Genomic DNA, 17,141 nt, shown 5'->3' with positions numbered 1-17,141 from the left:
CACCCAGGTTTCCCCACATTCATCCTAGCTAGCTAGAGTGAAAATCTCCACCTCATTACTACCTCAAACCTCCAGGCTAAATGCGCCACTGCACTCTGCCTGGAAAATAAAATGAACTTTTAACATTCGTGTAAACATTTCAAATAAAATGTTGTAGCCGCCTACCTGGACCGGCCACCCAAGAACTACAATATCCAGAATGCACTGTTTTCCCTTCCGCCTTCTACCAGGGCAATGCCTGACTTGATCTCATTTCCACAAGCGATTGTCACATGACACGTTTTCTCTCAAGATGGCGGATAATCTCCCTTCGGAGTTTGACGTGATCGTAATAGGGACGGGTATGTGTGGCTCTGGTACTCCCCGAACAAAGTGTAGGAAGTCTATCTCGTTCCTACCTTTTCTGTCAGTGGCGAAGGTTGGTGAGAAATGCCGGGGGTTGAGCATAGCAGGGAGGACTGGAAGGAAGTGAGGTAGTGTGGAGTCAGCGCGGGAGTTAGCAGCTCCAGGGAGGGGCTTGGACCCACGGTACTTAGCGCCGTTTGAGTAGGGGTCGATCTGATCGATGCCGATTGCAGAGGTTGGTTGCTGCGGGTGGTTCCTGTAATTTCCTTAGAGGGTGGTGGGTTTTGCAGTGTCATGAGAATGGAGGATCGGGACTTTATCCATGGAGACGCCTTTTGGCATAACATGATCCCCACCTTGTTGATTTCAAGGCGATATTCTCCGTAATTTTGTCTCGCCCTTTAGTAGGAGTTTTTCATATATGTATGTAGTCCTAGGGTGTATTGCAGCTCGGATACAGCTTAGCCTTCAGTTTTTCGAGAAGGATGCTCAGGTGTTGTTCGTGTGCGTATTAATTACTAGGACCAGGAAACGGATTCTTTTATGTTGAGAGGCCTGGGGAATTGTATTTTGTTGAGGTAGCCATTATTCCTGCTTTATGATGCTGAAAGGTAGCGTTTTGCTTTCTGACACCCACCTATCTACTCACAACTAAATGATCTGAGAAGAAGCTTCTGTGAATTCCATTTCAGATGTGTGACCTTATCTTCCCCTTGTTTTCCCATCATTTATTCTCCATGTTTTGGGTGGAGCCAGAAAATCCCCTTCAATATCTAGTTGACAAATTTAACGTACCACTTGTGGTAGAAGACACTTGGCAGCAGTTAGTATTTTGTTTTTTAACAGTGTAAAGGGTGGATTTGAAATGTGGTGAAATAGGTTGTTGAGTGGGGTTTTCTGCTGTTTGCAGAATGTGGTAGGCCGGAAAAGCTCTGGTGGATGATTACCTGTCCGTTGTGTTAATGAATGGAGTTCGCTGTTTGTTCTCAAACAGTAGGGGCAGCCATGTTGCCAGGGCCAAGTAAAAATTATAGCTACCTGGTTTTGAATGCTTATTATTTGCTAATCGATGTGCTAAGCACTTTACAAGCCGTATGCAATTCTCACAACCACCTCGTTAGAGTAGGTATTCTCTACACTTTACAGAAGAGGAAACTGGGGCTTAGAAAGGTTGCAGTGTGCTCAAGATCACACAGCTGGTAAATTTCCAAAGGCCCATTCCATCTCAGAAGGAGAATCAGTGGTTCAGACCCTTAGAGTTAACCCATATAACTCTAATAATTGGGAAAAGTTACTAGATCTTGCAGGTATTTAAATATACCTGTTTGAATTACTAGGGCATTTAATCTCTCTGAGCCTCAGTTTCCTTGTTTTTAAATACAGAGAGGGTACACTAGATATCCTTTCAGGTGTTGTCTAACCAAAATTCTTATTGTAGTGGCACTTGGGTAATTGTTCTCAGGACAGCAAAGACATGTTTATTCCCATCCTGAAAACTGCATGGCTGCAGATAACTTGTCTGTAGCTGCTGTGAACAAATGTTGGATGAGAGCTGGAAGGAGCCTATAGACTATTCATTTGTTCTCTCCACTCTATTTTGAAACTGAGAAGAACATCCATTTTTGAATAGTTGTTAATACCATACTTGGATTCTATATTATTGCCTTCCTTTTTTTTACCTAGAAAGTTGGGGTGTTTTTAAAATTTTTTGAAACATTAAGAGATTTTTTTCCTATCTGGATTCAAATTTTAATTGATAAGAGTGCTAATTCCTATTAAATGCTACTAATTCTTATAATAAATAGTTTGCTTTCTGGTTCAGTTCATAATATGAACTATTTTCATTCTGTTAGAGTCTGTTATGGTAGAGGTAGGAAGATGCTGTGTGTGATCCAGAAAATTGAATTAGGTGGCATCTGGTGTATTTAAAAAAAGATTCATTTTAGACTTGTTCCAGTGAAAGTAATATTTCTCAAAGTATGGGAAAAACTTACTTGAATTTAATCTTAAAAGTTGTTTTTCATATCACTTACTGGTGAACATATTCTGAGTTTATCAAGCACATTGCATAAATTCATGTTATGAAGCTTTGTTTTTAGGCATGTCAAGATGGAAAAATTAGTTAAAAGTTGTTTCCCAAATGACTTCAATAATTCCAATCATTATTTAATTGGAATTATTTAATTTATTTATTTAAATCCAATTTAGTTAACATCTAGTGTAATAATGATTTCAGGAATATAATTTAGTGATTCCTCACTAGATACAACACCCAGTGCTCATCCCAACAAGTGCCCTTCTTAACGCCCATCACCCATTTAGCCCATCCCCCACCCAACACCCATTCAGCAACCCTCAGTTCTCTGTATTTAAGAGTCTCTTAAGGTTTGTGTCCCTCTCTGTTTTTATCTTATTTTTGCTTCCCTTCCTTTATGTTCATCTTTAATTGGAATTATTTTTAATGTGTTTGGAATATTTCTTTTTTGAAATAGTTTGCTTAAAGTAGCCTTAAAAATGTTTGCATTACTAAATACTAGCTTGAGTAAATCTTAGAAAAAGCAGCGTTTCTTAGATTCAGTTTTACTGAGAAAAGAAGAGTTAATCATGCATGTATCACAAACATGAAGAAGTAGGCTGTGAAATGTAATTTTTATTTTAGTAAATTTAGTTCTAGTTTATGTCATCAAGAGACCATTGCTTCAAGTAAAATCATGTGGATAATACTTAAATCCCTTTGTCTTTGATTAGTGTTTTTCTGTTTTTTGTTTTTTACTTTACATATCATAAGATTTCCCTTAAGATCATGTTTTGAAGAGATTATGGGAAGATAAAGTTTTGTATGTATTTTCTTAGTTATGTCCATATCCTTTTGATTACAAAATACAGGAAATATCTCTCAGACACCCAAAGGCAGATGAATAAAATAAAGTGTTTGAACTGTGAAAAATAAAGTAGAAAAAGGAAAAAAGGAAGGAAGGCTGACTGGAGTCTCAAAGGAGAGGACAAAACTGGAAATAAATGATGCGTCTAGAAAGTGGCTTTCAGTTGGGGTACACAGTCGTCATTTTCAAGGCATTTTGCCGTTTAAAAAGACATTGGAATGATAATTTTGTAGGTTACCGAGAAGTATCCTTGGTTTCAGGTTAAAAATAGTCCCAGTAACATAACACCTCAATGGAGGTGACATCAGGCAACCTCTGTACTGCAGTCTGCTTCAGAGCCAACAATTCAACAGAAGAGCAGGCAAGATGGAAGTTAGGAGAGCTGTGGTAATATTGATGTGCTTCTTACATAGTGGAATCCTTCAGGCCCTTAATTAGAGCATATTTATTCTAATTTTAGAAATAATTCTAGTGTTCTCAGAGCATATTAGAAACATCCTATTTAGAAGATACAGTGTTATCAACTTCTACAAAAACTGTATTTGGGTGGTGTCATTAGACATAAGTGACAGTTCATGTCTTAATAGGAAAGGGAAGAGACAGACACCTAAAGTGCAAGCCTACATCCAACAGTACAATGGCCTGGGACCAGTTTATGTAGTGACAAACACTCATTTTTCAGAGTATTCAACTCACATTTACTGAGAACTTAGTCTCTGCCCTTGTGAAGTTTACGATATTGCCTATTTTCAGAGACTGGTTGAGGTTTCTGACAGTCACATCCACAGAACTGTTTGTTCTGAAACCAATGTGGGCTTTTCATTGCATCCTTTTTGCTTTCTGAAGACCACATAGTGATTCAGTCTGCATCCCTTTTCTTTCTGAAGTACACCATAGACATTATATTTTGGGAGTTCTTTCCCTAAGACGGGCTAGCTTAAAGTTTTTCCTGCAGAGGATAAACACATAGATCCCTTTTATTTTAATTTTCATTTTTGAGAGAGCGAGAGAGCGAGAGAGAGAGAGAGAGAGAGAGAACACACTCGTGCAGGCCAAGGTGGGGCAGAAAGAGAGGGAGACAGAGGATCCGAAGCAGGTCCTGCTTTGACAGCAGAGAGCCCTATGTGGGACTCAAACTCACAAACCAGGATATCATGACCTGAGCCAGAGTTGGACACTTAACTGACTGAGCCACCCAGGTGCCCTAACATAGATCCTTTTTTGTTTTAAAGTTTATTTTTGAGAGAGAGGCAGAGAGAGAGAGGGAGACATAGAATCCAAAGCAGGCTCCAGGCTCTGAGCTGTCATGACGGAGCCTGAATTGGGTCAAACCCACGAACCATGAGATCATGACCTGAGCTGAAGTTGGACGCTTAACCAACTGAGCCACCTAGGTGCCTCTAGATCTTTTTTGACTTAAGAGTTTTATTGCTAAAGATTATGGGGAAAGAAATGAGATAACCAAAATAACAAATATAAGAGAAATTACAAAAGTATTGTTCTTATATTGTGACTACCTTGCTAGATAGTGCTCGACATAGTACAATAATAGACGTGGCAGCATGGTGTGATGGGAATCACTTGACCTTTCTATTGGGTGACTTTGGACAAATTGCATCTCCTCTTGGGATACCAGTTTGTTCATCTGTAAAGTGGGAGATTTGAATTAGGTGACCTATCTACTAGTTGTAAAGTTGAGTGTTCTGCACCATTGTGCATGCAGAAGTGTGACCCTGTGTCCTTGAAAAGGCTAAATTCTGTCTAGTCCTTTCAAGAAGTCAAGTCAGTGTTTAATATACTTTAAAAATTTTTGTATCAAAATGGCTCATAAAAATTTTTTTGGAAACAAGAAGTTGCTTTTATCAGGAAGGGCATGTAGGTAGCACACTTCCATCCTTTGATGTTGGTTAAGAATCAAAAAGTCAACCTTGGCTGGCAGCTCAGTGACTATAATGCTTTGATGGTGGTGGTGTAGCTTCACTTCTCTAAATGTTTGGGGATAGTAGTGCTGCAAGAGGTTTCGTGGAAACATATTTACCAATTATGCCTTTGTGCCAGACTCTGTGCTAAGTGATTTCCCACATACATATTTTATTTAATCTTCTCTCAGGATGGCTGTATGAAGTTCTAACATGACAGGATGCTCATACTTCTCTTTGTATTTCCAAACATACATGCACTTATGGTCCAGAGCTGAGTTTGTTTTTGTTTGTTTATTTTTTTTGGTAATTGCAAGATGCCACCTATTTGTGGGTCATGAAATTAATTCCAGCATTAAGAGAAAAGAATAGAATATATTAGAATATGTTACATGTAGTAAGGATGAGTATAGTTTTATGAAACAAATATTTCATATATGTATAATAAATCACTATAAAATTCAAGCATATATACTATATACACATTTTTGGGGGGTGGTCAGGAGCAAAAAGTCTTAAAGTCTAGAGGATATTAACTGAGTAACAATGAATAGTAATGGTAATTGTATTTCAAAAGTCCTTTGGTTTTACAAATGCTATACCATCCTTATATTTTATTGACTTTGACATGTATGTGTCTCATTTGAGCAATGTAATTGACAATGTAGTTCTGAAGTGAGACAGACTGGGTTTGAATCAGCTGTGCCTCTTGTGCTACCTCATACATGTTCCTTAAAGCCTAAGTTTCAATATTCTTATCTCTACATGAGAACAAACTTCACAGAGCTCTGTTAAGGATTCGATGAAATAATTCCTATAAAATGCTTAGTAAATACTCAGAAAATGTAGTTGATTTTTATGGCCCATAATTCTATCCCAAGGTGCTTTTATCGTCACTATTGCTACCTGAATGCTTTCAGGAAGGGCTCTTCATGGAAAGCAGAAGAAAGATTCAGGTGTCTGAGTCATTGTCCTCTTCCCCATTGGCTCATTGGTAGGAAAGACCTTTCATTGTGCATCTATTACTACTGTTTCTAACAGATTTCTTATCTGGGTTTACAGGTTTTCTATATTTTTATTTTATTCTTTTTCATTTATCAGCTTTATTTGTCATTTTATTTTGTCTAAAGTTTTTTTTAAATTAATTTATTAATTTTAAGAGAGAAAGAGAGAGAGAGTACACAGAGAGGGGCAGAGAGAATCCCAAGCCAGCTCCACACTGCCAGTCAGCCCGATGCAGGGCTTGATCCTACGAACCATAAGACTCCTGACCTGAGCTGAAATCAAGAGCCAGACACTTAACCAGCTGAGCCACCCAGGCACCCCTGTTTTGTTTAAAGATTTTGAACAGATTTATCTTCTTTGGGGCATAGTATGAAATGCTTCTTTGTCAGTGTAAGAATGTTGAAGGAGCTAAAGAAAGCCTAAGGATTTTGCTGTTCTGAAAAATGGTTTGCAATTCTTCAGGCATTTATTGATGGAAAAGTATGTCTTTTCTGCTTTCAGTACTGAGGTAAGTAAAGGGAGTTGTCTAATGCTGGAGGAGACTCTTTGGAAGAGGCTTATCCTTCCCTGTAAATCATAGCCAATTCCTCAGAGAGAGCTACATTTGTTACCAGAGTTCCCTCTGCAGCATCATTTTCATCTCCCTTGCCTCATGTCATTTTCTCTAGTGTTCTCCTGATGTTTTAGAGAACTCAAGCTGCAGCAATTAAAATCAAATATGGCTGCTCACCATCACATTCCCATGTTTAACATAAAATCCCAATGCAAAGAAACAATTACAATTCTGTATAATTGACCTGTTACTCATGCTAAATCACCTGCTATTCAGTTTCAATGCAGAGTCTTTTAACTAAAATGTTAGGATGTGCATGCTATGTATATGAATGGTTTTAAAAGTAAAATCAACCAGGGGGCGCCTGGGTGGCGCAGTCGGTTAAGCGTCCGACTTCAGCCAGGTCACGATCTCGCGGTCTGGGAGTTCGAGCCCCGCGTCGGGCTCTGGGCTGATGGCTCAGAGCCTGGAACCTGTTTCCGATTCTGTGTCTCCCTCTCTCTCTGCCCCTCCCCCATTCATGCTCTGTCTCTCTCTGTCCCAAAAATAAATAAACGTTGGGAAAAAAAAAAAGTAAAATCAACCAGAAGTCGCTATCAGTTTTTATTAACATATATATTAAAACACTGTGTGTGTGTGTGTGTAATATGCTAGAGGGATTGGAAACATTTTGGGGTTATTTAGTCATGGCCAAAATAATAGGCATACTTTGAAACATTGACTTACTGTGTTTTTGCTTTTCTAATAATCTTATTAAAGGGCAGTGTAAAAAGAGATGATAACTTATCACACAGTGATTTTCCAAAGCAGGATTATGAGAGCCATCATATTATCATTATCATATTGAGGCTATTTAAAAAATAGTTTGCCAATAAGAGATCAAGGACAGCTTGGCCAGTATGCAAGTATTATTGGCATTAGTGTTATTAATACTTATTAGGGTATTTCATTTCATTGGATTTTACCAAGAATTTAAGTCATACTACTTGACCAATTTGGTTTATATCACTTTTAGAATAGTACCAACATCTACTTTTTTCCCTATGTAATGTTCTAACATATCTTTTTTTCCAGCCTAGTGTTCACATTGAGTTACAATGGCTATTGGTTAATGGAGTTTTAATCATTTATATTGCTTTGAAATGTTTGGATCATATATCTGTGATCCACATTTGCACATTTGTTAAAACTACTTTCTTTTTTTCTTTTTTCTTGTCTTCTTCCTCCTTTTTTTTTTTTTTTTGAGTGCAAGCGGGGGAGGGGGACAAAGGGAGAGATAGAACCCCAAGCAGGCTCCACACTCAGCACAGAGCCAGAAGTGGGGCTCGATCTCGGAACCCTGGGATTATATCCCAAGCCAAAATCAAGGGTCAGATGCTCAACCAACTGAGCCACCCAGGTGCACAAACTACTTTTCTATATATGAGTTTAAAATAATTATTATAGAAAAGTTTACACAAGCTAAAGTATAGAGAAATAGGGCTTTATTTACAGATATAGGGCATATTAGGAAGATGCTGAGTTGTGAGTTCTTTTTTAAATAAAAAAATTTATTTGAGTATAGTCGACACAATTACATTAGTTTCAGATTTACAATTTAGTGATTTGACAAGTTTATATATTACACTATGTTCACCATAAGTGTAGTTACCATCTGTCTCATTGCATTGCTATTACAGTATCATCGACTGTGTTCCTTATGCTCTCTGCCTTTCATTCCCATGACTTACTGAATTGTGAGTTCTAACCCTTATTTTTCTATGAACTGTATTACTTTGGCATGAGGTATATAAGCCAAATAGATGACAGAGAATTTCAGCACATACAACATACTGTTAAACAAATATATGAAACATATGCAAGTACTGTTCTAAGCTCTTTTAAAAATTTTTTTTTAATGTTTATTTTTGAGAGAAATAGAATGCATGCTGTCATAAGTGGGGGAGGGGCAAAGAGAGAGGAGGACACAGAATCTGAAGCAGGCTCCAGGCTCTGAGCTGTCATCACAGAGCCTGATGTGGGGCTTGAACCCATGAACCATGAGATCATGACCTGAGCTGAAGTCTGATGCTTAACTGACTGAACCACCCAGGGCGCCCCATCTTAAAACGCATCATTTCCTCTGATTCTCACAATAACCCTGTCTGTAGTGAATACAGTTAATCTCCATTTTACAAATATGTAACCTAAGTCTTAGTTAAGTTTAACCTAGGTCAAACTATTAAGACTGGAGTTACTGTAGCTAAAACTCTCTTATTACATTGAGCTTGTAGGATTCTTCCAAGTAGAAAAATACGTTATACTACCAATATATATTTTTTTAGTATTTTATTTATTTTGTTAATTTACATCCAAGTTAGTTAGCATATAGTGCAACAGTGATTTCAGGAGTAGATTCCTTAATGCCTCTTACCCATTTAGCCCATTCCCCTCCCCTCCCAACAACCCCTCCAGTAATCCTCTGTTTGTTCTCCATATTGAAGAGTCTCTTATGTTTTGTCCCCCTCCCTGTTTTTATATTATTTTTGTTTCCCTTCCCTTATGTTTATCTGTTTGGTCTCTTAAAGTCCTCATATGAGTGAAGTCATAAGATTTTTGTCTCTCTTACTGACTAATTTCACTTAGCATAATCCCCTCCAGTTCCATCCATGTAGTTGCAAATGGCAAGATTTCATTCTTTTTGATTGCCGAGTAATACTCCATTGTATATATACCACATCTTTATCCATTCATCCATCGATGGACACTTGGGCTCTTTCCATACGTTTGCTGTTGTTGATAGTGCTGCTTTAAACATGGGGGTGCACGTGCCCTTTTGAAACAGCACACCTGTATCCCTTGGATAAATACCTAGTAGTGCAATTGCTGGGTCATAGGGTAGTTGTATTTTTAATTTTTTAGGAACCTCCATACTGTTTTCCAGAGTGGCTGCACCAGCTTGCATTCCCACCAACAATGCAAAAGAGATCCTCTTTCTCCACATCCTCGCCAACATCTGTTGCCTGAGTTGTTAATGTTAGCCATTCTGACAGGTGTGAGGTGGTACCCCGTGGTTTTGATTTGTATTTCCCTGATGATGAGTGATGTTGAGCATTTTTTCATGTGTCAGTTGTCCATCTGGATGTCTTCTTTGGAGAAGTGTCTATTCATGTCTTTTGCCCATTTCTTCACTGGATTGTTTTTTGGGTGTTGAGTTTGATCACTTCTTTATAGATTTTGAATAGTAACCCTTTATCTGATATGTCATTTGCAAATAATATTATAAATATTATATTAGTATGCCCTAGCTTTGTGGGTGGCAGTTGCTTCATTTTCTAGGAGTCACCATTGTTGACATTAAAATCCTGATGCCAACAAAGTCTTGTGGTATTAACTCATCATTGACAGCATCATGAAATCTCTATCGGCCTGCCAACATTTTGATTAAGGTGAATTGCATGACATGGTTGTATTATTCCTTAAAACTGAGGGAAAAAAATCACAGCCACTAAAGTAATGGTAAAAAAAAAAAATGGGATCTGAGAATACAGTCAAATTTCAAGCAATAATCTGTTTTCATTGATTTCAAGATACATAATTAACCACTGAAATAAAATCATTGTTAAAAATGACATATAGGCTGCTTGTGCCTGTGCTGGAGCTTGCCATTTTATGTCTTTCTTTTTTAGTTTTCTTCACTTGCAAATTAAATTTTCAAGATCAAGTATTGGACTCATTGTCCTATTTTTGAAGCTTGTCTTTTTTTGGTTGACTATTCTTTTGGTTCCTACAATTTTCAGTGTTTGTCAGAACTTACAATGGATGCATCTTAATTGGCAGAATGAATATGGTAATATCTTTTTCCTCCAAGGGCTGTGTTATTAACATAATAATAGCACTTTTGTATACTTCCAAATGTTTTCTCGGTTTGTGTGTATAGATGTATGTATATTTTCCTGTGTTTATAAAAGTGTATCAGACACTGTTTTGAAAGCTATTTTTTACCTCACAGTATGTCTTGAACATCATTCCATGTCAACCAAATGGCCTTCCCAGTGTCCTTGTTACAAATTTTTATTTAGAGATAATTATAGACTCACATGCAGTGGTAAGTTCTCACTTTATTAATGAGAAGATCCTGCATATACTTCACAATATGTATGTGGCAAGTAAAATTTTGGATAAATCATAAACAGGAAATTGACCTTACCCACTGACCTTATTCAGATTTCACAACCAGGAAATTGACCTTACCCAATGACCTCATTCAGATTTCACTAGTTTTACATATAACTTGTGTTACTTTTGTTAACTGCCTTTGGAGATATGCATAAAAAGCCTTCCCCTCCAAGATTAAGTAAATATTAACTCAGTTTATTTTTCAATATTTTATTTTTTACATTTAAATTTAAGTTCACTTGAAATTTACTTTGTTGTAGAGTACGAGTGTTTTTCCCCCCTCTAAATCACCAGCCAGTTATTCTAACACCATTGATCTAATTATCTGTTCTTACACCATTGAACTGAAATTACAATTTTCTTTTTTTTTTGTGAGGGAGTGGCACGCCTGGGTGACTCAGTCAGTTAAGCCTCTGACTATTGCTTTCAGTTCAGTCAGCTCAGGTCATGATCTCATGGTTTGTGAGATCAGCTCTGTGTTGTGCTCTTCCAGCACAGATCCTGCTTGGGATTCTCTCTCCCTCTTTCTTAGCCCCTCCCCTGCTCTTGTGCATGTGTTCACTCGCTCACTCGCTCTGTCTCTTAAATAAGTAAACTTAAATTTTTTTTTTTTACCATATGATCAATTTTGGGGCTTTCTGACAATAATCTGAGTGTTTCTTTCAGCATATAGTCTCTTTCAAAGTGGGAACTATAAAGTAGGAATAGATTGAGTCATCTGATCTGTAGGGAAAGGATAACTTTTCCTCTTTGAAATCTGAAAAAACAAAAGATAATATTTAATATATTGAAAATTATAGCATCTACTTTGAAAAATAGAAAACCAAAGAAAAAAAAACAGAATAGGAATATTTGCAACTCCTAACAGGACTAATTACAGATAATGAGTACCTTCAAGTTTATGTGAAAAATATCAAGATCTCTTTAGACAAATGGGCAGAAAATATAAAGAGAAGATAGAAATAGTCAGCAAACTGCTGGGAAAATATTGTTTCCTAATAGTTGAATTCAAAATAATTTAAAAATTAAAAACACTAAATTAAAAGTAACAATGAGTTGTCAGTGAAGTTGTATTCAATTAATATGGTGATATTATAAATTGGGACAATATTTGGGAAAAGTAATTTGACAGTTTGTACTGAGAATTGTAAGTGTGTTTATTCCCTTAGACTCAGTAACTCCAGATCTGAGAATTTGAGAAAATCATTCAGTAGAGTTAAAAGCTACCAAAGTGACATCTATTTTAAAGCTGCTTATCATAGTGAAATTTGAAAATAATATAAAAATTCTATATTAAAGAGCTCTGAAATCTCCCAGGAGGCCAGCTAACTGGTGGAATGGGCAGTCTTACAATGTGGCCCAAGATCTGGTACACAGCTTTCATTTTTATTACAAAACATCATACATACAAGTGAAATATGTGTATATGTGTGTGTATATTTATTTCAGTGAACAATAATAAAATGAATGGTGCGTATGTATGACCCAAGTAAAAAGACCATAACCAGAACATTACCAGACTTTAGAAGCTCCCTGTGTGTACCACCATAATTTATATTCTCTTCCTTTCCCACAGATGTAACCATTATGATAAGTTGTATTGTTCCCTTGTATTTTTTAAGGTGGTTTTATTACATGGGTATGTATCTCTAAAAAATATATTGCCTTACCTGTTTTTGACCCTTGTCTAACTTTTGGAATTCTATTGTATGTATTCTTTTTGTGAGTTGCTTTTATTGACCAGTGTTATGCTCGTGAGATTCATCTGTACAGATGCATACAGATGTAATCCCCCCCCACTCACATGTACTCGCATACACACAACACACACACGTACAGACACACATGCTGACTACTACTGTGTAGTACTAGGTTTACAGATCTTCCAACTTCAGTAGGTTATGCCTATTTCCCAAAGTAATTATATATTTGCCCTTTGGTTTACAGTTTTTCAAGCCTCCCCCAACCCAGGAAATATGTAATGTTAAAAATATATCCATGATAAAATAAGATCATCTGTACATATCATTCTGCAACTTTTTCAGTCAATAATCCTCACGTTTCTATCCATTATAGTACATTTTTATCTACAGTACACAGACTATATTTAACTTTCTACAAACATCCATCCCAATACCCTTCATAGTTGATATTTATAAATATGTGTCCAATTCAGTATTATACTTTGCTTCTGGTTTTTAGTGTCCTGTAAGTCTGTTTTATCCTAGCATAGTTGTTGTTGTTGTTCCTTTTTTTAATTTTTAACGATGACTGGAATGTTGAGACTGGGCCAGTGATCGTACAGAATGTTCTGCCTTTTGGATTTGGCTGCTTTCTTCCTTGTGGTATCAGTTACCTTATTCCTCTAGCCTATGTTTTTCCTGTAAACTGAGAATTATACCTAAAGGCTTGATGGATTCAGGTTAACATTTTTGGCTAGAATTTATTCTTAGTGATTGGATATTATGTTGGATCATACCAGAACACACATCATATCTGGTTGATCCACCATGAGTGTTGCTAAGATTAACCCTGGATTAGGATGATGACAATCTGATTCTTCTATTTGTATGGGTATGTTTTTCACTGTGTATTGAAAATAATCTGTGTATTGGTAATTTAGCACTGTACAAATATTTGATTTGATACAAACTATTCACATAATTATTTTACCATCAGTAAGTTTTATATAAATAAGTGTTTTCATTAGGTCTTGCAAAAGTTTTTATCTTTGATTCTTAGTTCTTTGATTTCTTCTACACTGAGTAGCTGCCACTGAATGCCAATTTAATAATTCATAAAAGGAAACACACCTTTCTAGCATTATTGGTGTCTACCGGTTAGACTACTCATTTCTGAAAATCAAGTCATTCAGGAAATTGAATTAATTGTAAGCTTGCCTGGTGGGGATGGGCAAAGAGATTTAGATGTCATATACTACTTAAGGGTATAGACTCGGGATGCCTGGGTTGCTCAGTTGGTTAAGCATCCGACTTCAGTTCAGGTCATGATCTCACGGTTCATGACTTAGAGCCCCGCCTTGGGCTCTGCTGACAGCTCAGAGCCTGGAGCCTGTTTTGGATTCTATGTCTCCCTCTCACGCTGCCCCTCCCCCACTCACACTCGGTCTCTCTCAAAAATAAATAAGCATTAAAAAAAGTTTTAAAAAATGTGTACAGACTTGAGGGGTGCCTGGGTGGCTCAGTCGGTTAAGCATCAGAATCTTGATTTTGGCTCAGGTTATGATCTCACAGTTGGTGAATCTGAGCCCCACATCAGGCTCTGTGCTGGCAGCATGGAACCTGCTTGGGATTCTCTCTCTCCCTTTCTCTTTCTGCCCCTCCCCCACTCTCACTCTCTCTCTCTGTCTCTCAAAATAAATAAATAAACTTAAAAAAAGAGTACAGACTCGAGGCAGCATGGCTAGGTTCCAATATTAACTTGACATTTTTTGGGTATATGACTTTGGACAAATTACTTAACCCCTCTATGTTTCAATTTCGGCCCTATGTATACATGTGGACAAAGACTGAAAAGTAAGGGAAAAATGAAAAATTGTTAGAGGTCAGGTTATGTATGATTAAAATATTTTCTTTAGTGCTGTATCATATTTGCAATGTAAGAGAAAATGAAAAAGAAATGTAGCTGTCATGCTGCTTTTTAGGCATTTTGTTACTGTTATTATTTTTAAACTAAAAGTGTTTAAGTTTTTATTTTAATTCCAGTTAGTTAACATACATGGTTATATTAGTTTCAGGTTCAACAACTCCATACATCACCCAGTGCTCATCACTACAAGTGCATTCCTCAATCTCCATCACCTATTTAACCCATCCCTCAACCACCACCCCTTTGGTAACCATCTCTTTGTTCTCTATAGTTAGGAGTCTGTTTCTTGGTTTCTTTCTATGTATTTCCTTTTGCTCATTTGTATTGTTTGTTTTTTAATTTCACAAATGAGTGAAATAATATGGTATTTCTCTTTCTCTGAGTTATCTGTCTTACATTATACTTCCTAGCTCTATCCACATCCTTGCAAATGGCAAAGTTTCATTCTTATTTATGACTAAGTAATATTCCATTGTATATATATACTACATATTTTTTATCCATTTATCAGTTGATGGACACTTGGGACGCTTCCATAACTTGGCTATTGTAAATAATACTGCAATAAACAGAGGGGTACATGTATCCCTTTGAATTAGTGTTTGTATTTTTTTGATAAATACTAGTAGAATGATGGATCATAGGGTAGTTGTATTTTTTTAAGTTTATTTATTTATTTATTTTTTACTTGAGAGAGAGCGAGAGCGAGTGAGTGGGGTGGAGGGGCATAGAGAGAGGGAGAGAGAGTCCCAAGAAGGCTCCACGGTGCCAGCGCAGAGCCCGACATGGGGCTCGATCCCATAAACTGTGAGATCTGTGACCTGAGCCAAAATAAAGAGTTGGGCGCTTAATTGAGCCACCCAGTGGCCCCATTTTAGTTCTATTTTTAACTTCTTGAGGAACCTCCATGTTGTATTCCACAGTGGCTGCACCAGTTTGCATTCCCACCAACAGTGCAGGAAAGTTTCCCTTTCTCTACATCCTTACCAACACCTGTTGTTTCTTGTGTTGTTGATTTTAGCCATTCTGTCAAGTGTGAAGTGATACCACATTGTGGTTTTGATTTGCATTTTCCACTTATTAGTGGCGGTAAGCAGCTTTTCATGTGTCTGTTGGCCATCTGGATATCTTCTTTAGAGAAATGACTGTTTATGTCTTCCGGCCATTTTCTAATTAGATTATTTGTTTTCCAGGTGTTGAGTTTTAGAAATTCTTTATAGATTTTGGATACTAACCCTTTATCAGATATATTATTTGCAAATATCTTCTCCCATTCTGTAGGTTGCCTTTTGGTTTTGTTGATTGTTTTCCTTCACTGTGCAGAAACTTTTTATTTTGATGTAGTTCCAAAAGCTTAGTTTTGCTTTTGTTTCCCATGCCTCAGGAGACATATCCAGAAGAAAACTTGCTATGGCTGGTGTCAAAGAGGTTACTACCTGTGTTCTACTCTCAGATTTTTGTGGTTTCAGGTCTTACATTTAGGTCTTTGATCCATTCTGAATTTACTTTTGTGTATAGTTTAAGAAAGTGGTCCAGTTTGATTATTTTGCATGTTGCTGTCCAGTTTTCCCAACACCATTTGTTGAAGATGCTGTCTTTTTCCCATTGGATAGTCTTTCCTGCTTTGTCAAATATTAGTTAACCATAGGGTTATGGTTTCCTTTCTGGGTTTTCTATTTTTTTTTAATTTTTTTTTAATGGTTATTTTTGAGAGAGAGACAGAGACAGAGCAAGAGTGGGGGAAGGGCAGAGAGAGAGGGAGATACAGAATCTGAAGCAGGCTCCAGACTCTGAGCTGTCAGCACAGAGCTGAATGCGGGGCTTGAACTCATGAACTGTGAGATTATGACCTGAGCTGAAGTTGGACACTTAACTGACTGAGCCACCCAGGTGCCCCATGGTTTTTCTATTCTATTCCATTGATCTATGTGTCTATTTTTGTGCTAGTACTATACTGTTTTGATTACTATAAATTTATAATATAATTTGAAGCCTGGAATTTGATGACTCAGCTTTGCTTTTCTTTTTCCAGGTTGCTTTGGTTATTCGGGGTCTTTTGTGGTTTCACACAAATTTTAGGATTGTTCTGGCTCTGTGAAAAATTTTGGTGGTATTTTGGCAAGGGTTGCATTAAACGTATAGATTGCTTTGGGTATTATAGACATTTAAACGATACTTCTTTTAGTCCATGAGCATGGAATGTCTTTCCATTTCTCTGTGTCATATTGAATTTCTTTCATCAATGTTTTATAGTTTTCAGAGTACAGGTCTTTCACCTCTGTGGTTAAGTTTATTTCTAGGTGTCTTTTTTATTTTGGTGTAATTGGAAATGGAATTATTAATTTCTCTTTCTAGATTATTGATGTATAGAAATGCAACAGATTTCTGTACATTAATTTTATATTGTGTGACTTTACTGAATTTTCTCATTAGTTCTAGCAGGTGTTTGGTGGAGTTTTTATTATTTTTTTAAAAATTTTTCACATTTTTTTTTAATTTTTGAGAGACAGAGAGAGGCAGAGCATGAGCAGGGGAGGGGGAGAGAGAGAGAGAGAGATACAGAATCTGAAGCAGGCTCCGGGCTCTGAGCTGTCAGCACAGAGCCCGACGCGGGGCTCGAACTCACGAAGTGCGAGACCATGACCTAAGCTGAAGTCAGAAGCTCAACTG

The 17,141-nt window shown here is 37.0% G+C and overlaps 1 protein-coding gene across 2 annotated transcripts in view; it reads left to right on the top strand.

Annotated features, from left to right (window-relative positions):
• Positions 1-265: 265 nt before the first annotated feature.
• Positions 266-17,141, top strand: part of CHM (CHM Rab escort protein) — a 236,020-nt gene continuing 219,144 nt past the window's right edge. Inside the window, exon 1 of one of the 2 annotated variants that reach the window (XM_045472794.1) lies at positions 266-341. In XM_045472794.1, the coding sequence (XP_045328750.1) occupies positions 293-341 (49 nt within the window). In that variant the 5' untranslated portion in view covers positions 266-292. The remainder of the gene's footprint in view (positions 342-17,141) is intronic. The other variant, XM_045472793.1, reaches the window with a different exon arrangement.

This window comes from Leopardus geoffroyi, chromosome X (assembly GCF_018350155.1).
Source record: "Leopardus geoffroyi isolate Oge1 chromosome X, O.geoffroyi_Oge1_pat1.0, whole genome shotgun sequence".
Classification (NCBI taxonomy): domain Eukaryota; kingdom Metazoa; phylum Chordata; class Mammalia; order Carnivora; family Felidae; genus Leopardus; species Leopardus geoffroyi.
This window is presented reverse-complemented; position numbering and strand designations above follow the sequence as displayed.